Source organism: Ambystoma mexicanum, chromosome 7p (genome assembly GCF_040938575.1).
Source record: "Ambystoma mexicanum isolate Mex_15411 chromosome 7p, UKY_AmexF1_1, whole genome shotgun sequence".
NCBI classification, from domain to species: domain Eukaryota; kingdom Metazoa; phylum Chordata; class Amphibia; order Caudata; family Ambystomatidae; genus Ambystoma; species Ambystoma mexicanum.
Genome location: NC_090939.1, coordinates 144121666 through 144145823, shown reverse-complemented (window position 1 = coordinate 144145823; position 24158 = coordinate 144121666). Strand labels below are relative to the sequence as shown.

Below are 24158 nucleotides of genomic sequence, written 5' to 3'. Positions count from 1 at the left end.
TTTGTGCAGTAGCCACATGGTCATCCATGCATACCTTTATAAAACATTATGCTCTGGACTCGACTTCTTCTCAAGGAAGTCTGTTTGCTAAATCTGTACTCCATTCTGTACATGATTAGAAAAAAAAAATGCTGTACTCCCACCTCTGAGAGAAAACTGCTTTGGGAGTCTAAGATGAGGAATACGTGGGAGGACACAATCCATTCGAAGAACAAGTTACTTACCAACTGTAACGTTCTTTCGATTGGATGTTCCTCCTACGTATTCCTCATCGACCCTCTCAACCAACCCCACAGTACAGTTTACGTGAATTACACTCTAAATTCTTTTAAGGCTTGGGTCAAAAGAGGCACGCCATTAATTAAAATCCATGGGCCATAATATACGAAAAAACAGAACTGAAGCCAGCGCGCGCACTCGAGGCTCTTATACAGTGGATGACGTCGGTGCTCGACGGATGCTGCTGAGGGACATCGACGCCGCGGCCTCGAGAGGAGCGGCCTCTGGTGGAGAGAAGAAAAAAAATTCCGAAGCAGCAAGCTGAAGGTAAGGATATATCTAAGATGAGGAATACGTGGGAGGAACATCCAATCGAAAGAACGTTACAGTTGGTAAGTAACTTGTTCATCTATAGCATGGGCCACAAGGGATCTTGCAATTAGAAGGGCTCCTTTGAGGGGGTAATCCTCTGTTTTGGCAGAAATCTGGAGGGGAATATGGGTGTTGGGACCCATAGGCTTGGTATGGGATGTCATGGTCTGAATCGCAGTAGCACAATGGTTAGATGGGGAGATAGGCCGGTTGGTACTATTGATGTTCATGCTGATGTGACAATTTGTTTTCGTATTTGTTGGTGGTAGAGATCTGGTAAGTGGTTCATGCAGTTTTGAGAGTCTAGCTCGCAATTTAAGATTTCTGTTAATCGTGGTACATGGGCGAGTAGCATGATCTCCTGAACCCGAACCGTGGGCATCTTTAAGAAGGGCATTTGAGGCCATGTTTTGCATGCTGTGGGCGACTGAATCGGCCTTGGCTAGAATAGTCTCGTTGAGGTGGTCTGAGGTACTGGTGGCAAGGAGTAGTGTGGCGACCAGAATAACATAAGTAGTGCTTTGTCCTATCATGTTTAACGGAAGGCAGAGTATAGTAGAGAATAGTGAAGGGTGTACCAAGAGCAACCTGTCCTAGACCCAGGAGTCGTTTAGGTGAACTGTCAGGTGCAGTCAGGGAGGTAGCTGTGGGCTTGTACTGCGGGCACGTATTACACTTCATAGAATGTTACAAATAGGACCAGTATGGGGTGTATGAGTTCATATGCAGGTTATAGTTATGGAACCATGTGCCTGACATAAGTGTGAGGGGCAGGTATACGGTACATAGGCACGGGTGCGTCGATGCACAATATGCAGCACATTCAAATGCAGGATACATGGAAACAATATTCAATAAACACTCGCTTGCAAACGCTCACAATTAACTGATCTAAGATTAGCAAGGAAGACATTGTAAAATGCAAGTGTTATCTATCCTAATGAGCATAGGTGAGTGCCGTGAGCACAGTGCAATGTGAGAGCATTTGGTAGCAGGCTTGAGCGGGCACAGAAATGCATTTGGCAGTGTGTGCACAATTAGTGTAATCGTTGCATGGTATGAAGGTGCACAGTAAAATAACAGTAGAGTATATTTAAATTAAACTGTTGGTAGGTAGTTTGGCTGAGTTAGATGGGCATGACACGGTATAATATACACGTTCATGCAGGGCAGTTACACACAGGCGAACCGTACGTAATGAATGGATGAAAGAGCTTGTACCAAGACTCTGTGTACATAGCTTCACGATACAATTTTATCAGGGTGAAGCACAAAGTCCATGGAGAAATGCGGGAGGGCAGGGCAGTATCGTGTTAAAGTCAAGAACAGGTTACTTGATGGGGCACGGAGCGTTACACACGCCATGGCTGTTGATGGCAATTGTAGATGTCCATCAGCACAGATACTAGCGATTGAGGACAGTGCACAGAGAGAATAAAGGGTAATAATTGGCAGTGCTGGGGTACGCTGAATTTGGGTTTCTATAGTTTACGGCAGGGATAGCTCTGGCAGAACTTAGTAGTGAGTCAGTGGGAATTCGGCAGTAGCGATTGCACGAAGTATGCAACATAGCTTGGGAAAGTCGGCAGGCTTCACAGGTACCGTGAACTAGGCGTAGTTATCAGCTAGCGCGGATCTTAGAATGTCATAGCAGTGAAGTGTTACCTTAAAGACGGAGTCCGCGGCAGGTTGGGCAGCATTTCTGGCTGAGGCGTGTAGGCTAGAGACAATCTAAGGACAGGAAGCAGCCTCGTTTCCTGGGCCTTCGTGAGGTGGGCCGGTTTACGCCTGCTGGCGCCGGATTGGTGTAAATGAAGGCACCAGTGTCCAATCCGAGCCTGGCATCACAAGGTTGGGTTACTGGATGGTGGTTAGTGGAACATCATACCTTTTGTGTGGTGATTTTAACAGTGCCAACACGTTGTGGGGTAGTGATAGGACAGATACGAATGGAGAACTGTTGGAAGACATGGCGGATGAATTGAGTCTGGTATTGCTGAATGATGGGTCGGGTACGAGGTTGGATGTGAGGACTGGGAAGCTGTCGTGCTTGGATTCGACCTGGGTGACTGCTGCAATTGCGGGTGAATGTGATTGGGAGGTGCGTGAGGATGGGGACATGGGGAGCGATCATTCTGCTATTTTGGTGACTGTGAGGGGTGGGGTAGGGACCAGGTCATGTATGACTGGGAGTCGGTTTAATTTTAGGAAGGCTGATTGGGAGGTGTATAAGGGAGTGTGTCGGGATTTGGATTGTTTCAAGGGGAAGAGAGGGGGGGGGGTGGATGAATGGAATGATCATCTGGTGCGGGGAATGAGAGCAGCATCTGTGGCAGCAATTCCGAAGATTGAGAAGGGGAAGGGTGGGAAGATCAAGGTTCCTTGGTGGTCGGTGGAATGTCCAAGAGCAGTGGCGGCACGAAAGAAGGCTAGAGCAAGAGCGGTGAGAACGGGAATGTTGGTGGATCTGGTGGCATATAAGAAGGCTATGGCGGTGGTGCAGAGGGTGATTAGGGAAAGAAAGCGAGGATATTGTAGGGGGCTATTGTGGGTCCCTGGGGAGTGATTCTGGTGTGAGTGAGGTTTGGAAACAGTTCAAGCGGATGTCTGGATTAATGAGGCCGCAGGGTGGTATGTCTGTGTTGTTGAAAGGAGAAGAGGTGATTAGTGAGGATGGGGATAAGGCGAATTTGTTGGAGTATTTTGCGGGGGTTCACAGTTCGAGGAACTTCCCAGAAGAGGTGAGGATACGAATGGGTGTGGTAGAGGAGGAGACGCGGGAGGTGGTGGCGAATGTTGGGGCCTTGGGAGGAGCAGTATGAGGTTTCGTTTTCGATGGTGGAGTTGGATGGAGCGATTTTGAAGGGGAAGTGGTCTAGCCCTGGGGTGGATGGAGTTATGTATGTATTTTGGGAGAAGTTGCCTGAGGAATGTAAGTGGAGTTTTGCCAGAGTTGTGGAAAAGGGCGATTGTAGTGGCGATTTTGAAGGGTGGCAAGGTTCCTACAGAGTGTAAATCGTATAGGCCGATTGCGTTGACTGTTGTGCTGTGTAAGGTTATGGAACGGATGGTGGTTGAGCGATTGGGGTTTTATTTGGAGTCGAATGGGTGTTTCAGTGACTTTCAGAGTGGGTTCAGGAGGAATCGGTCGGTGGCTGATCCATTAGTGAGATTAGTGACTGGGGTGGAGGAGGCATTATGTGATGAGAGTTGGTGGGAGCGTTCTTTTTGGATTTGGAGAAGGCGTATGATATGGAGTGGAAGAGAGGGCTGTTAGTGAGACTGTTGGAGATGGGTGTGAAGGGGAGAATGTTTCGATGGATCAAGGCATGTTTGGCAGATAGGACCTTTCAGGTGAGAGTGAGGGGGGTGCGGTCTGAAGTTTGGAAGATGGAGAATGGGACGCCGCAGGGAAGTGTGATTAGTGCAATGCTGTTTAATGCAATGGTGGATGGGTTGATTCGGGCTTTGGCGGGAATTGGGTGTCGGGTGGATTTCTTCGCGGATGATGGTGTGGTCTGGGTAAGAGGGCGAAGTTTGTTGTTGGTGCAGAGACAGTTGCAAGCTGCGATAGTACGCATGGAGGAGTGGTGTGTGAAATGGGGCTTCTCGGTGTCTGTGGATAAAAGTGTGAGTATGTTGTTCTCAAGGAGAAGAGTGCAGCAGGAGTTGAATTTGGTTTTGAAAGGTGTGAGGGTGAAGAGCGTGGAAGAGTTTTGGTACTTGGGGGTGAATCTGGATAGAAAGTTGAATTGGAATGTGCAAGTGGATGGTGTGGTAGATAAGTGTAAACGCAGGCTGAATTTGCTGCGGGCGGTGACTGGGAAAGAATGGGGTGCGCAACAGAAGTGTTTACGAATGTTGTATAAGGGGTTGATTTTGAGTGTGATGGATTTTGGGTGTCAGGTGTCAGTGGGTTATACGTCGAGTCAGAAGTTGCGGTTGGATAGGGTACCGGCGAGGGCATTGAGGGTGTGTTCGGGTGTGATGAGGTCCTCTCCAGTGAATGCGGTTCAGGTGCTTGTGGGGGAGTTGCCATTGGGGTTGAGGAGGGATGCGTTAAATATGAGATGGTGGGTGAAGAGCAGCGTGAAGAGTGTGGCTCATCCGGTGCGTGAATGTTTGAAGTATAATTGGAGGTGTGACTATTACAGGGATCGGTGGAGGAGGAAGGGGGGCACTTTTGGGTTTCACATGTGGGAGAAGGGAGTGCAGTGGGGTGTGGGTGATTTGATGATTGTGACAGATACGGATTTGGAGAGAAGGCCGAGATGGATGATGAGATCTCCTAAGGTGTGTTTGGAGTTGGCGAATGTGGTGTCGAAGAAGAGAGGTATGCGGGGTGAGATCAAAGCTTTGGGTCAGGAGTATGTGGCAGGAAAGGAAGGATGCAAGGTGTTTACGGATGGTTCAAAGGATCCTGTGTCTGGGAGAGTGGGAATGGCGTATTATCTAGAAAGCATTGGGGAGTATAAAGTAGGACGACTGACGAATGATGTGTCTATTTGTACGGCTGAGTTGGTGGCGATTGCATTGGCGATTGATAGGGTGTGTGAGTTGGGGTATGAGAAAGTGGTGGTGTTCTCGGATTCATTGAGTGGGTTGCAGGTGATTGTGGCAGGGGATGGTGGTAGGAAGGATGTGATTTTGGACATTAGGATGAAGATTGATCGGTGTGTGCGCGGGGGAATGGATTTGGAGTTGGCGTGGGTTCCCAGTCACAGTGGCATTTTGGGAAATGAGTTGGTGGATCTGGCGGCGGGTGAGGGTATGAGGAGGGGAGCTGTTGATGTGAGGTTGCCTTTGAGTGTGGATGAGGTGAAGGCTGTGATGGTGAGACGGGTCCTGGATGAGTGGCAGGAGAGGTGGGTGAGTGGGGTGAAGGGCAGGTGGATGTTCGGTGTTTGTGGGAAAGTGTCGGTGAAGGTGGATGCAGGGAGTTCAGAATGGATGAGGGGGGAGGAGGTGATGCTGAATCGGTTGAGGATAGGGCATGTGGGGCTGAATGACTGTCTATTTCGAATAGGGAAGCGTGAATCAAGGGACTGTGCGGTGTGTGGGGTGTCTGAAACGGTGGGACATTTTTTGATTAGGTGTGAGAGACATGTTGCAGAGAGAAAATTGATGAGGGTTCGGTTGACTGCGTTGGGTGTGGCTGAACTGAGCTGAGCGGGAGGGCTATGCTGGGAGGTGATGGGTAGAGAGGCAGGAGGAGGAGTAGTGTGATGTTGGATTTTGTGAGGCAGACGGGGAGGTGGGAGGAGTTGTGAGTTTAAATGGAGCTAAATAATAATTAGCGGGTACGGTGCACATCATCCTATAGGATGGGGAAGCGCCTGCTTGGGTCCGCCCACGCCTCCGATAATTAAGAAGAAGGAACATCATACCCCTGGGCAGCCATCTTGGAATATGCACTCCTCTTGGTGTGCAATGGCGACAATGCTACTGATTTCCATCTGAGCTTTAAATGGCTGTAACACACTGAAGATAAATGCGGAAATAGGTATCCAGGCACATTTGGCAGGCTACTTACCGCGTGTGTGCTGTAAATGATATTTTCATCTCCTGGCCTTTCCACTGCTCCTGCAGTGGTCGGATGGAGCTCCTGCTCCTTGGAAAGAGGCTAAACAATGCTGAGATATTGATATGATCCTTCCTAGCCTGGTAGGTGCTAATTCATAGGCCCAATGGAAGCAGTAGTACAGGAACAGGTGGACAAAAAGGAGGATTCCACAACAAATAGGGCATATGCGGGAGCACCGCTGCTGTTAATTTTAACACCTATGCCTTCTATTCCCCCGAGGCAGTAAAAGGCAGTTTCAAGAAATTAGACAAGGTCATTAAGGAAAGAATGGAATGGGTCAATTTTTCATAATGTAAAATCTCTGGTACAATCTTTATCAGACTTGGTACACGACAGAGTGAAGATCTGTGCAATGATTTTGGGAGCAGTCATCTCAGGGTGCCGGCACTTGCACATCCGAGATTGGCATTTCGATGGGCACCATAAAACAACGGCAATGAAGAGCCCCTTTAAGGCCAAAACCCTTTTCTGAGACTTACTAGAGGAGAAAGTTCATAAAGGGTTTAAAGCATATTCACTAGTTCATTGTTAATTTCAAAGTCTCTGCCGTGGGTGTTGTCCTACCAGCTTCAATCTGCCCAAAAATGTCCTGGTTTCCTGCTTATGATGGAGTTGGAGATAGGGCCAGTGTTCCCTCTTCCAGATGTCCTTGTCCCTTTAAGGTGTTCTGGGGTGCAGCATTCCTTTATGGGGTTTAGAAAGTGAGTGGCAGGGGCTGTCCATCCTCTCCGTTGGCTTAGAGCAATGCAGAACATTGAGAGTAGTTACGCTTAAAGTATATGACGGGCATTGTAAGATCTTACTGTGTTGTGATAAGAATTCTACTCGGGCTATTCAGATGGTGATGCAAAGCCATCAGGAAGGCTGGGAGTTGGGACTAGTGGTAGCCTCTCTCTGGTCCCACTGGGTGGCCATTTGGGCATTTGGAGAACTTTGCATTCTAGGGTCACATGGGGCGGCTTTACTATCAAAATTGCTTGAGGTTGTCCTAGACAAAACCCGTAGCTTATACAGGTGTTTTTCCGCGGGATCCCCCTTTGGTATTGAGGGTATTGTATGGACCCTATGTTGAGCCAGAGAACTTAATTGGCATCACATTTCTGACATTGAAGTCTGTTTTTATTGTACCTCGCTTTAGCCATCAAGTTGGGAGAAACCGGGGTGTTATAAACTGCACCCTTTCTGAGCCTACAGCTTCACTCCCCAATTCTTAGTTTTAATCTGTCTTTCCTCCCCAAATTAGGCAAGACTTCTCTAAGCACTATAACACTGGGAGCTTTTTTCATGCAAAAATAATCGCACAGACGTGGCCAGGCACTAAATGAAATTAGTTAGTGTGTAAATATAAGGTGCAAATAACAATTAGTTTAAAGAATTTGTAAAAATATTACATTGTATTTAGTTTTCTCAAAGCACAGTGAATGCAGCCTGTGCTAAAATAGACTACAAGCATTGCCTGGTGTTGGCTGCTCTGGCAGAGCACACAAAGTAACTCGGCAGCTGTGTCCTGTCCATCAAATGCCCATGCAGACTAAGAATAGGTGAGTGTACATGCTCATTCACACAATGCAACATTATGTGAAAATGAGGTTTTAATGAGAATTACTGGACCAGATAAAATATAAGAATATTGAGTGAAGTGTTCAGAGTATGGCGGGGAAGGTATGTTTATATATAAATGTTTATAATATAGCAAAATGATGAAAAATTAAGCAACAATGTATTCCTGCATAGGCAGCAGTTTGCTAAGTAGTTTGAAACCTGGCCATGCATGAAGGTAGACTGAAGCTGCCCTTGTAAGGCAAGAAGAACAGTTTTGGATGAGCTATGCTAGTATCCAGTAACCGAGTTGAACAGTATATAAGGCGTCTGCTTGGCATCAGCCTGGAGGAGCCGGCCACGGAAGGACAAAATGCTGGTCGGGGGGGTGGGCGCAGAGTCCTTTGGCCCCCCATATCCTCATTTCTGTACAGATTAAATTGTTATCCTTGCAAGACAAGACTCTTGGGCTTAATGCCCTCGAGGGGTGTACTTTATCTGGTGTGAGCGTGATTAGGGGTAACTGTATTTAAGGGGTACCCCTGGAAGTATGGGCTACCTTTCATTACCTGTAATCTTCATTACTCCTATTCTTGTTACTGTACAGACTACCCTTCTCTCAATCCCAGAGTGGGCTAATTGGGTCCACAATGTATTGGATATCTACCTGATGCACTATGGGATATGTGGTTGTAATACTTTTGATGGAAAGGGGCAGAGCATGAAAAGTTGATAAAGTGGGTTGCTGTCATGGAAATCGGTAGCTCAGAAATAAGTACTGTGACGAAGAAGAGTAGGGCTCTGAGTAAAAAAGATTGGTAAGTAATAAACAATAGCCTCAAAAGTAAACCTTTTCCCAAACAGGATATCAATTTTAGATTCCGATTCCTGGGCATATGCAGCCAATTAGTGGTTAGTCTGAAATATTTCAACTGTTTGTCTGAAAAATTAAAAATTGTTGGCTCCATACATGGGTGTACCAGTAACTGCATTTCTTTTGGCCATCTTTAACACCCCAAATGCTCCTTTTGAAAAGACACCATCAGCAGGTTTGGTCGCAGAAATAATCAGAGCAGAAAGAAAACTGCAAAGATAAGTTAATAAAAAGCCAATGGATGCCTTAATCAACACCTTTAGGTAAGCTACATGAATGTGATCTTCAAGAATTCTGAAGTTGTTTGAGTTTTAGATGCACAAGATTTTTTATGTTTTGTGTCTGTGGTGTAACCACCAATTCTTTCATATAGAAAACCAACAATGCAGGTCACAGGATGACAATGGCACCAAGTACACTGCTTGTCGTCAGATGACCAAGCCTGAAACCCTTACAAATCTGCAAGAAAAAGCTTTGGAGTACTTTATCTTGGAAGCTGGGATGACATCTGCATCAGTTTTTTGATTAATTCATCTCTGCCGTGGAAGTGGAAGGTGAAGTGGACGAGCACTCCAACACTGGGTACCAGGAACCTCAGTCTGAAGAGACTTCTAAAAGTGTAATGGGACATTCTGTGACACTGACTCAAAAATCCACTAAGGAAGTTAAAGACTATGGACACACATGCTCTCAATTAGGGTTGAGCAAGAAAATGTCTTCATGATGCCTTTGTTTATTTTAAATATTTTTTTTTAACTTTCTGTATTAAAGCATATATATATCACATAAACAATGTGTAGATAACCTAGCAGCATCAAACTGGTTAAAACCTGGCTCTTCAACTCCAAGCACAACAAAGCCAACTGAACGACGTCAGCATACCTCCCGGTCAACCAAGCACGGGAAAAAAGAGAAGTAACCAGGAGAAACAAGATTGAGGTATAGGCCTGGAAAGAGAAGCATCTCCCACTGCCCCTCCCCCTCCAGTACTACACCCCCCTACCCTCTCCAGCCCCACCACCTACACAGCCAACATAGAGCCCCGGAAAAGAGGATAAGTCAGAAATGCCAGGGCCAGGGAAGTAGGCCAAGAGAAACCCAGAGGTGGAAATGGGAAAGGGAGGGTCACCCCCATGCATGCCCATGAGTAAGGGCAACAAGAGGGAACTGGGCCGAACACTAACTATGCCCCTACTAGAGCTTAACGCCCCAAAGGGAATCCAGTTAAAGAACTCCCCGCCCGCTGTTAACTCTCTGGGCTAGGAATGGGCATCTAATCAGACATAGGCACTCCACTCTGAATTCGGGCAACAGACAGAGTAGCAAAGTAGCGCAAGAACCCTTCACTCAGAGGCAACTTTACCGATATGACTAGAGAGGGCAGACGGAAGAAAGGAAGATACAACCAATAAACTGGAAAAGCTGAAGATCAGCCACGACCACTAACAACCCAAACTTTTATTAACAATCAACCCTTCACATACACCTCTCACATACTGCACTAAAACAACCAGAACGCCTCAGCACAGCAAACCGCACACACTTCACAACATCGCGACAGCAAGACATAGCACACACACCCTTGCACAACACCACATGACGTCTGCCTCCCGAATCTTGCACACAAGCTCAGCGAACGGTACATCCGAACTGAAGCTGCCAACAGCACATCACAGCTCCCTTGCTCTTTTTCGCCCGCTCCTCCCACTGACCTACCCCCCTCCTTTTTTTTCTTCTTCAGAGAACCGCCAGAGTGCCAAGAGATGATGCAAGTGGCACCTGTGCGCGGTATATAAATCTTTTAACATTAACATCCAGCAGCAATAGAATTACAGATGCCAACAGGCACAGGAAAATAAGGAGACAATATAATTTATCAATAAGGAAACGAGATGAAGCCACTGGCAGAGACAGATAGTCGAGGGGTACAATGGGCACTCTGGAGGACCAAATCAAACTAAACGCATAGCGTTTGATTAAGGGTCTTCATGGGTGCATAATAGAAAGGCACAAAAAGGCTGCTATACATACCTGGGCCGGTGGTCCGCTGGTTGCAGGGACGCCCATTGATCCTCATTATCATTGGCCCAGGTGACATCTCGCAACCACTACTTAGATGGCAGAATGGTGGGTTTAAGCCAGTACAGTAGTATATACCTCAAAGCTAGCAGTATACGTATACTAACAAGTTTACGCTCAGGTCCCGCTAGATCATCAAACACGTCAAATAGGCAGTGCATGGGTGTGGCCTCTAATCTGCCGTCGATCAGATCTGCCAATGTAGCACATACTTTCTCCCAATACCCACTGAGTCTAGGGCAGTTCCACACCCTGTGGAAATAACCAGCAGTTACCGCCATACATCTGGGGCAACGGCCCATGTTTGACTGAGAGAATAGGTGCAAACGAGATGGAGTGAAATGATACCTGTGCAATTCCTTAAGCTGTATTAAGCAGAATCAAGAATTGTAAGAAACCGCCTGGGTTTGCATGCACATATTCCCCAGGTGTTGTCAGTTATGTAAAAACTCATGTCTCATGCCCATTTGGACTGGAGGGCATCCAGAGGCGCCAGGACCAGACCCTGGATCACGCTGTATAAGGAGGAAACCATGCCGCAAGTGCGGTGCTCCACCAGGAATTTGGCCCACCACCCCCTGAATGGTCTACGCAGGCCAATGTATCAGAGCGACTGTGAGGACCTATGCTGCACAACTACAGGGATATCATCTGCAGCCAGAAAGTTCCCATCCAGGTACAGGCTGCCCCCAGAACTAAAACCACCCTGGGCCAACCGCCTCTCTGTGACAGTATCCACTCTGGGGAAGGTTGGTATGCAATTTCATAAGGAGAGGTCACTATGATGATACACCCCCAACAGTTCCCACATTTTCTGCCAGGCCTCGCAGGATGAAATGAGCATGGGTTAGTGAACCAGTGAGGCAGCACAAGAAACCTAATATCTAGACCCCGGGTGGAATATTTTGCGAGTTTAACATGCAGATCGGGTGCATCATGTATAAACAAACAGGCCGCAGCTTGCGCCACCATCCAGTACAACCCAAAGTCTGGGGCAGCAAACCTTCCATGTGCGTAGGGAAGTGACAAAGTGCTCCATTTAAGGTGTACTGCAACCGAGTGCCAAACAGATGTGTTGATACTGGCTTCAAGCTCCCTAAAAAACTCTGCACTATGCTATAGCCGTACGTCTGGAAGAAATTAAGAGGAATTTGGTAAGAACTACTATTTTGAGCAAAGCCACAGACCGCGGCAGCTGTGCCCATTCTTGTAGCTTGAGCAAAATGTGACATGTGTAAGCCATAGTTATGGGACAATAAAGAGGCTTGTTATCTAGTCACTACTGCCCCCAGGTATCTCATCTCGGATGGGTCCCAGGATAAGCTGAGCAAATTGTGCCACAGCATGAGTCAGGGCGGACATCTCCAACTTGGCACAATTTACATGCAGACCGTTCACCTCCCCGAATCACAAGAATATTGTGCATTATTGGAGCCTAGTTAATCTGTGGGTCTCTGACATACTCTATTGCATCATAAAGGGAAATGATTTCAGGTTCGCCAGTCACCCTAATGCCTATGTGTATATGTTTATGCCTAATGAGATCTGCCAGTGGCTCTATGGTGATGGCGAATAATACGGATGATAAAGGGCAGCCCTGGCACATGGCCGTGGCGATGTGTAGCAGGGTTGAGAGCATCCCATTTGAGCTGACTCTCGCAAATGGAGATGTATACAGTAGGCGTGCCCCTGCTGTGGAGTTGGGGCCAAATTTACTTTTCCCTAAATTGGCATACATAAATTGCCATGAGACCGAATCGAAGGCTTTTTGTATGTCTTGCATGGCCTCCACTGCTTGAGCTTCCAGGTTTATTTATAGAGTTCAGCAGTAATGCCATTGGGACAAGGGGCTTTCCCAGTAGGTAATGCGTCGATGGCTCGAGTGATTTTATCTGGGGGAATTGGAAGATCTAACCAAGCTGCTGCCTCGGGGACAATTTTGTGAGCGGGAGATCGTCAAGGAATCCGGCTATGTCAGCCGGCGGACATGTATCCTTTTCTGCATACAGGTCAGTATAGAAGGTCTCAAAGACTGAATTGGTATTGGAGAACGTCTGCACCTGGCCGCCTAAGCTGTCTTTAAGAAGTGAGATGCAGCAGCTCTCATTCACTTGTCAGACTGCTCGAGCCAGTATTCTACCTGGTTGATCCCCTCCCCATACCCCTGTGCTGCTGCTAGGGCGTCCAGGAACTTAAGATCCTTTTCTGCGTGGGCCTTGAATTTAAATGTATATGTAAATGTTTAGTTACTCAGGAGTTGAGAAGGTAATTCACATTTATGTTCATCACCAAATGATTATCAGGGCTTAATGTACTATATACCTGAGTGATTTAAGGTCTCATGACAACCTTGGCGGTAATGCTAAAACTAGGTGGTATTTACTAAATACCACCTGTTTAACGCCCACCCAACTCCTGGTAGCGCCTCCTAGTGGTAAACTAGGGAATACCACCAATAGTGGATGGGTATTTCACCTTGAAATGCCCATATTTCTACCACCACTTAAGTGAGGTAGATATTGTTAAAATTACTGTTTTTTTCTTTCTGTAGGAGAGCAGAACAAGAAACTCCCTTCAGTACCAGGAAAACAGTTTTTTAAATAAGGGCAATGGAAGTGGTTGAAAAAGTGGGTATATATGATGCTGACCCTCTTACCACCTTTCCCATGTAGTAAATTAAAGGGTCGCCATAGAACGTTTTTGTGCACAAAACATGTACACTAATGGTATGAACAACTTGTGTATTCTATTCATTTCCACATTCCCAATGAGGGTGGAAATGGGACAAAACAATACCAATGTTTTTTTCTGAAATAACACCTGTTTTCCAGTAATGCCACTGCTGTTATCACTGGCACAGTGGCAAATCTATAATGTGGATTTTTAGGAATACCACTGGTGGTAATGTTAATTATCACAGGTGACGTGCCAGCCATATATTCTCCCTCAACTGTAATGAGGCCATTACTATAAAAAATCTGGATGGAGATGACATAGACTTCCTACGTTCCACACTCCCGGAGGACAAACACAATCCCTTCTTGTTATGGCACAGAAAAATAAACACTTGAAGGATACCATGCGTATACCTGCGGCAAATAAACCAGTAAATCCCTGTACAGGATAACTGCTTGGAAGATTTTTACCTTTGGTGAGGCCTGTGGAACCATCTAATCAAATGTTCAAACAATATGTCACCCGAAAGTCAAGATCAGAATTTTAAGACCTCCCATGTGACTGATCTAATAATGACTCCATGTACATGTTCAGAAGGTCCAGGTGACCCTGAGGACTTAGTGTTTGTGATCCCAAAGGTTAGCCACTCTCCTACCTGAGTTTACATACAGTATCAATGCACAGGGATTATGATGGCCAGACTAGCTTTGAGGGTAATTTGAAGCCCTGTTGCACTTCAAAAATATACTAATTCAGCTTTAGAATTTGATAGCAATGTTTACATAAACCATGACAAATCTACGCAGCAGTCCATAGAAGTGCAGAGAATGTGAAGTCTTCAAAGAGAATTCAATGTTTTCACATGACACGTTCCTAAAATACAGGAAAATATGGCAGACAAACAAGTTAAGTTGTACACACAAAGACACGGACACAGGACTCCATACATAGATCTGATTGCAACAATGGAACATAAAACATGCAGGATTTATACCTCCAAATATCCACAAGCTGAGTTGCAGCGACGTGCATTGTCGAGAAACCAATATGGGACATTTGCTCATGTTTTTCCATGGGTGCTGCTGATTGAAGGCTTATTTCCGTAGATGATTATATCTCTGAAACTGATTCTCATTGCTCCGACAGAGGCTAAACGGGCATTGTACCTGCATCAACCATGGATGTCAGTGATGTCACGCATGACATTGAGCATTCCAAGTACTTCTCACATAAATTGAAATTGAGATAATTGTTCCTCTTTTGGAAAGGACCAATTTATTAGTTTGGCTCCTGATGTCATAAACGTCTACCTTGGTTTAGCTGTTTCCTTGCTAAAAGAAGCAAGGAAACAAAAACAAGGATCTGCTGCTACATCAAATGAAATGTGATTGTTGTATGGTGTAGTGCCAAGAGCATGAATGCGTAGAATTGACTGGAGAAGGAAGTCCTGTACTTTTCAAATCTCTCAGCCAAATGATTTTCCAATATTTATATTAAGGTGCATTTAGCCACACTAGTTGCATAAATTACTTCTGAACATCAGGTGTTCCGATTGAAAGTCCCATTGATCGAAACATTCATGCAGGCGTTCAAGAGATTATTTGCTGTTGCTAAAATAGTTCCTAGCTGGGAACTATATTTGGTTCAAACCATGCTTCCTTATTTCAAACCACACTTGAGAGATCTGTCATTGGAAATTAGCTTTTTAATAGCTGTAACTTGTAAAACGTTACCAATGGCGATTCCCAAATGTTACATTAAATGAACTTCCAGTTTTATTTAAAGAACCACAGTTGACTGCACAGAGAAATCTTCATACGTTAGCTGTTAGAAATTTGGAAAATTTGTCAGGTAAGTTGCGATATCATTAATTGAAATGGGGCGCCAAAATGATATGCTTGAAGCACTTGACGCATAAAGGACCAAACCACCTTTTTGAAGGCTTTGGTCGCATCTCGGGCTAGGAGTTCCATTGCCTGGTTCTCCCTTTTGGAAATTTCAATAAGGTTTACGGCCCTTCGAATATTACCAAATGTGCTACTGCCCAGGATAAAGTCGGTCTGGTCTTCATCCACTAGGGAGGTGTGAGAAACCTGAGGGTGTCTCACTGTCTAGACTTCGAGGATCTCTCACATTTGGATCCAGACCCTGGGGGTGGACCAGTGCGGGAGGATCATCTGGGTGAGGGGTCCTCGGGGAGTGGTGGTGGGACATCCAAAGGTGAGACCCGCTATCTTCACCCCTTTATGATGCATCCCTAACCGACATCCCCAAGCCTTCATGGGATATTCCAAACGAAGTCCCATCCTACCCAAGCGCATTCCCTTAAAGAGAAGAAGGCAAAAGCCTCATGGGAAATTCAAAATCCATTTATCCACAACACAATTATTCCCCTCTTTCTAATAATAACTTTCCCTCCCCTTCTGAGGGACACTACAAACCTCATAATGCCTATTTTCTTATGGACGGATCTCCTGACAAATATTCAACTGACCTCTTTTCAAAGACTACTAAACACTACATTTCCCAGAATCCCCTTAATTAAATCCTTCAAGTACTGGGACGAAGAAGAGGTCGAACAGGACAAATGAAGATTACCCAGGGGAAGGTATACACATCAACCATACCAACTCTATGGCAATGTCATTCCCACCTGAAACCTGTTAAGCATCCCAGTCAGTATAAAAGGCAGAGCGCACAGGCACATTCTGAGCGAGCTGGGGATGCTGGAGGAAGCATAGAAGCCAGGAGAGAGACTGCAGCAGAAGAGACCCTGGTAGGCCTGGAGTAAGGAAGACTGCCAAACTACTGGGCCTGTGAGTACAGAGGAGTCTGCAGAATGGCAAAGGAGCTCTGACTCCATGGAACCAAACCTGGCAGTGCGCAAACCAGAGCTCCTTCCCTGGGTGGGACAGAAAAGCCCAGGCCTTTGAGGGGCAGGTGGAAATACCCTGACCTCAGGAAAACTTCCATGAAGACCCTCTGCAGCTCCCAAAACTGTCTGGATGCCATTTGGGGGAGCTAGCAAAGTGGGAGTGAAAAAGACTGTTGCATATTGGGACTTGAAGTCCAGAGATGATTATTTTTGCAAATCCAGAGGGGTCTGAGCCCGGCTGAGGGAGATCTGTGTGAGAGGTAACGCATTATTGAACTTTGACCTGTGAAGCCAGTGATACAGAGTAGCGGAGTGGTCCGGCGAAAGGAAGTAGCCCACTGGAACGTCTTTGCTAATGTAAAATGTTTTGTTATAAAGCAGCAAAGTGAATGAACTCTGAAATGCGTACTGGTCAAGATTAACAAAGCGGAAGTGAAAAGGTGACTTTGTTGCTTATGGTACTGAACTACCAAGACTAAGAGACACTGAGGCAAATAACATAAGACTGTGAGTTGAAGAGAAAGTCAACGTGGTTCTGCAGAGGTCTATGGTAAAAGCCTCGCACATTCGAAAGTCTTTCGACATCAGTATAAGGTCTGAGCTCGACTGAGGGAGACCGGAAGTGTGATGAGTTAGGGGAAGGGAACCCCTAATGAATGTGAATTAAGCTTGGTGAATCGGGCACTTGTTGATTGAGAGGCCCGAGCCCGGCTGAGAGAGTTCAACAAAACGTGAACGTTTTGTTGAACTATGATGGAACTTTTGGAACGCTGGAATAAGAGCTGACTCAGCCACTTTTATCCTATATTTTATAACACTGACTTTCCTTTGCATACACATTTCCCTTTACACACTTTTTGTACAAGAGATCGGGCAGGCATTAGGTTTTGTTAGTATAGGCCATTTTAATTTAAGTCATAGACTGACTCGGGCTGTATTTTCCTTATTATTTGATGGTCGAGAATATTCCCATCTTAGTTGTAGGGCCAGATTGGAGTTTTCCAACCCCATCGAAAACTTTTATAAAGGTTTTGAACTTGCAGCTTTTGTGTCTGTGATACTTTTGATACCATGTCTCCTGTACAGGGGTAAGAACCTGCCCAACCTATTGGCAAGGATTTTGAAATAGGTTTTCAGAAAGAAAAAAAACTTTAAAAACAGAGTAATTTCAACAATTTCTACCTCACTTAGGTGGTGGTAGAAATATCAAGGTGAAATACCCATCCACTACTGGTGGTATTCCGAAGCGTACCACTAGGAGACACTACCAGGAGTTGGGTGGGCATTACACAGGTGGTATTTAAATACCACCTGTTTTAGCATTACCACCAAGGCTGTCATGAGGCCTTAAATCACTCAGGTGTATAGTACATTAAGCCCTGATAATCATTTGTTGATGAACTTAAATGTGAATTACCTTCTCAACTCCTGAGTAACTAAACATTTACATGTGATATGGGCCTGTAAATTACTGTTTTAAGAGTAGGATAGCAGAGGATTCTCCGACAGAGATAGCCACTGACGAAAGGAATTAAATAATGCAGTCAGGGGCTTGGTCAGTTTGCGAGCTTGGTTAGTTTAGACAGCTTATAGAAAAGGCACTGTAACCATCTGGACCAGGGGCTCTCTTTTTGAGGGCTCTTATTACCTGTGCCAACATTGCTCCCACCTGTTAAAGAGATTTATGCTGCAAAAGGTAAACATTACTTACATGTAGAAGTATTTTTACAGCTGATCTCTTTTAGAATCTAAAAAGTAGACTGGGCAAGAAAATAGGGTGGAAACAATGGCGAATGTATTTATTATTTTGCGATACACTGCAAGATCTTAGAGCATTGTGTTTGATACCCTTGTTCAGATTGTGAAGCCATCCATCATTCTGTGTCTAAATATATTCATAGAGCCTGGTTAAAGAGGATCAATGTCCTGGTGTGTGCCCAATGAAGGTTGGGAATTGAATTAACACCTATGTTAAATTGTAGCCCTGAATAGGGAGGTCATTGATCTGGTTTTATGAGAGCACTTGTTGATAAACTGTTTACCGTTTGCACTTTTATCCATTAAAAAAATATATATGCTTTTAGAGTCTATGAATTGAGGATGATCGCAAAAATACGTACTGTAGGGATGTTTTGGGAATTGTCTTTCTTATGATGTGAAGTTAACCGATGTGGCTTATGCCGAATAAAGGTTATTTTGACTACTTTTCAATATTCTGTTTCAGGTCTGATAGACTTTCCGACCTAGGTAGAAACCGGACAGATGTCACTGGTCAGATGTAAACCAATCAGAAATGTCCAGCGTTTGAAAGTACTTGGATTCTGTGTAACAATACGCTTTTCTCTTTTAGAATTTGGAGACGCGGGGCAGCCTCGCCTTGGGAAACCAATTCACAGCTCTGGATTACATTCAGGTACTACTTATAATGCCAAGCGAGTGACTCCAAACAGAGAGTGAACATAACGTGTCTTTGGTCCACCACGTAAGCCTAATTAAGATGCGGAAAGTAACAAGCCAATAGAAATAAGTGTGTTTAGTTGAATGGAATTAAAGGAGTGATGCAGTATCGTGGATGCTGCTCTTTGAGTGCGGCTAGGTCTTGGAAGTTCAGATTTCCTTTCATTCAAACGTGCCCTGTTAATGAGATGCAACTACAAAGTCCTACGGGAGTGTGGTGAGAAAGGTCAATTTTTGCTGTGCCGGGCACTGATTATCATGCTTGGCGGAAAGTATTACACAATGTTTTCCAGAAATGGCAGCAAGGAGGTTTAAGTTGAGAAAGGACAATGTATTTTACTATTATCATACTAAGGACCTCCTAACTTTGACAGTAATTATTCTGTAATTACTGCCAAACTCCATTACCGTTTCCACCACTCGATCCCATGGATTGACTGCAGGAATAGGAGTGGGCAAATGGTGCTCTTAATCCCCATTTTTCGAAACCATTGTACTCATGGGGATTTCATCAGATTTCCTGCAAGCACTAATTTCGATACAGTAAATCTGCCAATTTTTGGAGATTGAGTGGACTATTTGCCTCCAACGTTTTGCTGGAGCCAAACCCCACTTAACCTCGAAATATGCAGTTTGGTGGTACGATAAAGTGACTGCAATGAAATTAGCATCGCTTTTCTGTTTGTTTCACCCACACTTGTAATGAAGACCTTTTAAGAGTGCAGTGCACGCAGCATTTGTAATACCACTGTAATGTTGCAATGAGTGATTGTGTGATGTGCATATTGACTACTCCAACTAATAGATAAAACATGGCAGTGTTCGGACTGGAAGGTTTCACTGAGCAATAAGCATCATCTTGTTTCCCCAAAGCTTGTTTGAGCTGCCTTCCTATTCATTGAATTTGGGAATCACTCCTAAATCCTGCACATCTTCCTCCAGACTCATAGGACAACTTCATCATGGCTTGGACACCCAAGCATTTTCCAGCTGCAGCCAGAGAAATCAATACAAATAGCTAAGGGAGGCCTGATGCTCAGTCATGACGGCAGCTGCACTTAGGCCCCCACATCCTTCCACCCACCTGCTTCCCTTCCCTAGTCCTTTTCCTCTGCACTGGGGGCTGGGTGTGTTTTTCTGCCACTGCATGTTTCTCACGCTAAATCCTTTGGGTGATATCCAACTGTATTTTGGGAGATCCTTACTGCCTCTGATTTTCCTCTGTCAGTGAGGCACATTTATGGCCACTGGTGGAGGCTATATGGAAGAATTCTTCCCCCTCACCAGGTACAGGCCTTTTCATAATTATGGTACCACATCGGTTGCATGGCAGGATAGTGGGATGAACCAACAAGGCTATCTGTCCAGCCACCCTCAGTGGGCATGCAGATACTTTCTGCCTCTTCGAGTTTCAGAATCCCTGATCCTGTGGTTTCTTTCAGGTCTTGTTACAAGGCATGGCACCATTTGTCCCTGTGGGTCCAGGGCGCCTGTGGCCTCCAGCTCCACTCCATTCTGCTTGGCCACCAGTGTTTCCAGTACTGTTACTAGATCTGACTCCAACACAACTGGTACCAAGCTGCCAGTGCCAATGCTCACCCATTTGACCTGCACCCTCAGTGGCATGGCACCCTCATTTACTTGGATGGTTTGCATTGATCCACTTACAGAGCATTAAAAATTCCCAAGCTGAGGAAGAACCCTCCAGCGTTAGCCTTCCCTACACTGGTGGGTAGGGGAGGGAGCAAATGGGGTTGCAAGATAAAGAGCTTTCTGCATCAGGATTTCTTTTTGACCTGATGTTCCCTACCGGACAGGAGAGGATGGGCCCCCCTCTCACCCTGAACATGGTCAATGTGGTGCGCACCGTCGGGACAGTTTTTCTGTAGTCCAATTGTCCAACTTACGTTTGTACCTACCTTTTATGTTGTTGATGGCTCCTTTAAAAAGTATATAGGTTTTACTTACCTTGAGTTAGCTGTTTTCCATCCTAAAATAAGTTAGTTATTGCTTACCTTAGTTTGTGTTGCACTGACCTGAAAAGCAACTGTAAAAGTATATTACAGCATTAGGTTTTACCTGCCTAGAATAGCTGTGGACCATTCTTAAAAAGCCGCCTTGGGTGTAGCTTCCTGGTCTGCCTGGTGCAAACCTAAATTTGTTTAAATAGTTCTTGCTTATCTTAGCCTGTGTTCTACTGAGCTGAAAAGCAACTGTAATTGTATATTGCATCAACAGGTTTTACTCCGCTAGTATAACTGTGTTATCCTTATAGGTATATACTGTTCCTTGAGTCTGTGTTGCACTATTCAGAAAAGTATCCTGGCAACAGGGTTGGTTGATAATGTGATTTCTTTGCTGAGGGTCACTGCATAACTGACAGGGTCTACTACCCTTGACTTACTGTAAAGTAATCTAAACATAACTAATGGTTTTACTCCCATTGAATAAGTTTGGCCTATACTAAATGTGTATGATAGGTTTGACTTCCCTAGAATTACTGTTGGGTTTTCTGAAGAAGGTTTTATGCGTTGGTCTGTGTGCATTCTCGCATTGTGTTGTGTTTTTATAAATGTTCTTATGACTCTTTGATCAGTACTTACCCCAAGACTTAACTTGGCCTATTTGTATTTACAATAAACCTTTATTTGGTATAATACTTCTATTGAATCCTTGGTATACTACAAGTTCTATGTACTTTCCTACAACCCTCTCTCCCGCCGAAGATAAACCTGGCTCCTCTGTCCACGCTACCATATACTCACGTGGTACTACAGCCTTATACTAAGAGTGGAGTCTTGTACTGTCTCAGTTGAATGGTTTTACTAAGCCCTTAGTTGGACTTCAGAAAAAACATCCTAACAGGTGTCAAAGTATAGTTGTGGGGCAAATGTTAAAACAGCACACATCTCTGATTGGACAACTACTGGCTGTTTGAATGGTGTAGATACTTACCATTGGTGTGCTTGGACTTTCCTCCAGCTCAGATTTTGTATAAGAGGACCTTTACAGCCATTTCTCCAGATTGTTGTTGGAGCCAAGAATACCTTGAAGCACAGACTTCTGAAGACAACTCCTGGAGTGGCTCAGCATTCCTTCCTGTGTCCAGCCTGGTGAAGCCCTGTGTGGCCACCTGATCTCTGAAGACCCTGACCGGTGCTTCAGCCCTTCGAGTAGTGGGACCAACTACTATCAATTTCTTTTTGAGGACCCTGCCCTTCTGATCCTTCGGAACTGTCCCTGGACTGACGGTGGATGGACCAGCTCTCTCGTGGGCTACCTCACCAGAAGCATCGTTGTTCATTGCTCAAGCCCGGAACACCAGTAATCGCTATCTCGTGCCACAAGTCACATTCTTCCCGAATGTCAGCGTCCCAGCACCAAGGGATCCTGTCCTGGAGCAGCTTCTGAGACTGTGAGTTGAAGTACACCTGTCATCGCCTGTGTCCGCAGACTGTCGCTGGAACTCACCTTTCTCCAACCTGTGAAGTGTCCCGAGGAGGTCTGCATTGGTTTTACTTGCAGGTTTATTACCAGAGGTTGCATCCTGCAGCTGCACTCGACCGGAAAAATCCTCAAACCCGCAACTCCTGGGCATCACTCACCAGAACCAACAGCACAAGATCGCGCCCCCAGCGACCTCCAGACAACCCACAATGACATCTGGGTAAATCAGAGTCAGGGGGGTAATTGAACACAGTGTATCTGTCCATCCCATTCACCACAGGATAACATTGGAAACAAGTCTCAACTTTTGGTCATCGAACCTGGTTAGAGTAACCGGAAATATAAGAAAACATTTACTTACCTTTATTGAAAAGTGTTGAACAACCTTTTGAACTATCACCAACACAAGAGAATTACTACTTACCTGCAGAGGCTCCCCTCAGGGGAGAAACATTGTGGCTCCTGTGATTCTTGGGCATAACGCCCCATTCTTCTTAGGTGTTGTACTGCTAAAGTTAGGGAATTAACTTGTGACCTGGTTCCATCATGTATTGCATTTAATCTACTTGCCTGCTTGCTGAAGAAGTTACTTTTAGTGCCTTTATGAACCTATGATTGTATATATTTGTATCCTAGAATATTGTGCGATAATACTACCTAGATTCATTTTCGTGTGTCCAAAGGCTTATGTTAAATGTTTGTTTTATAGTTACTGTCTGAATGTAATTATTGTATGCCATACTGTATGGACTCATTGAGGGCCACTGGCCTCACTCTCGCTCGCCTTAGAATAAGCTTTGACTGCTCTCCATTGCTACCTTGATTGGGGTTTGGCTAACCTCCGAGTTCCTTGTTCACTATAAACTAGGGTGGCCTCTTAAAATCCGTCTACTATGCCAGATTCTAGAATTCCATCTTAACACAGTGTATCCTCCATCCCCACTTTCAGAACGAGCTTCAAAACATACCTGTTTCCCACACACAACTCTGCCCTCCTCCACTGCTGTCACTTGTCTATCCTAATCTTCCTATTCTTTCCTGAAAACATGTATGTTTTCAACTCCCACCTTTTCAAACTTTGAACCATGTATGGTGCTCAGAGAGGCTCGGGTTAGGGCCAGGGTTAAGCAAAAGTTCAAACAAAATAAAATGGGCACTGTGAGCCCTGGCCCTGCCCCTTTAAGGATTCCATGGAGCTTCTCCTCACATCTTCCCAAGCTGCCTGAAGCATGGCTGTCTTGCTTCTTCCTTCGCCTGTCCCCAGGTTAGCTCAGTGCAGGGGTGTGCTGTGGGTCCTTGTTTGTGGTCATGCCGCTCTGGTTGGGTTTTTCCAAAGCTAGGGCGTGCCCTAATGTGTTGTGACTCGGCGGGGTCCCATATCTTTGGGATGACCCGCGGTGCGCAGCAACCCGGAGACAGCTTGTCTGAGCTGTACATGGTACTCCAAAAATCAATATGTGGAAAATACAAAGGGACACAGGGAAACATTTTTTAAAAAAATCACTGTTGAAGAATATCCACTGCCCGCAGGGCCCCCTTAGAGACATCATCCAAGTAGCCATAAAGTTAAAAAAGTGAAAGCAATATGAAGTATCTCATTTGAATGATAGCCATAGGAACTGATCAGTACCCCCAAAACAGATGAGCTCAGCAATGCACCTCAAGTAAAAAGGCTTTAGTTTTATCCAAACGTCAGCTTAGGTTCAAAACCGCACCATTTTGGGTGTTCCATAGATGTCTAGGGAGGGAAGGCACAAAACCCAAAGCTTTCCTAACAAGAACGAGTAATTATTTGTTTAATGTCAACTCTCCCTTGTTATTACTATCTCCTTTTCATGACTTGATTTAAGCTTTATTTATCTTGTAATTATTGGGCCGGCATCTGGGAAATAGCTCAAATGAGAATGGGCAATTATTTTGTTGATTTCATCTCTCCTCTGTTTTTAAATGTCTCAACTCTTAAGACCGCATTTACATTTTTTCCACTTTTTTGTTGCTTTTTAGTACACATAGTAACTTAAACAAATGTAATCCTG

The 24158-nt window shown here is 45.1% G+C and overlaps 1 protein-coding gene across 1 annotated transcript in view; it reads left to right on the top strand.

Annotated features, from left to right (window-relative positions):
- The window catches only part of LOC138525759 (uncharacterized), an 815930-nt gene that overhangs the window by 687929 nt on the left and 103843 nt on the right, over positions 1–24158 (top strand). The window contains exon 16 of the mRNA XM_069635930.1: positions 18569–18631. Within this exon, the coding sequence (XP_069492031.1) occupies positions 18569–18631 (63 nt within the window). The remainder of the gene's footprint in view (positions 1–18568; positions 18632–24158) is intronic.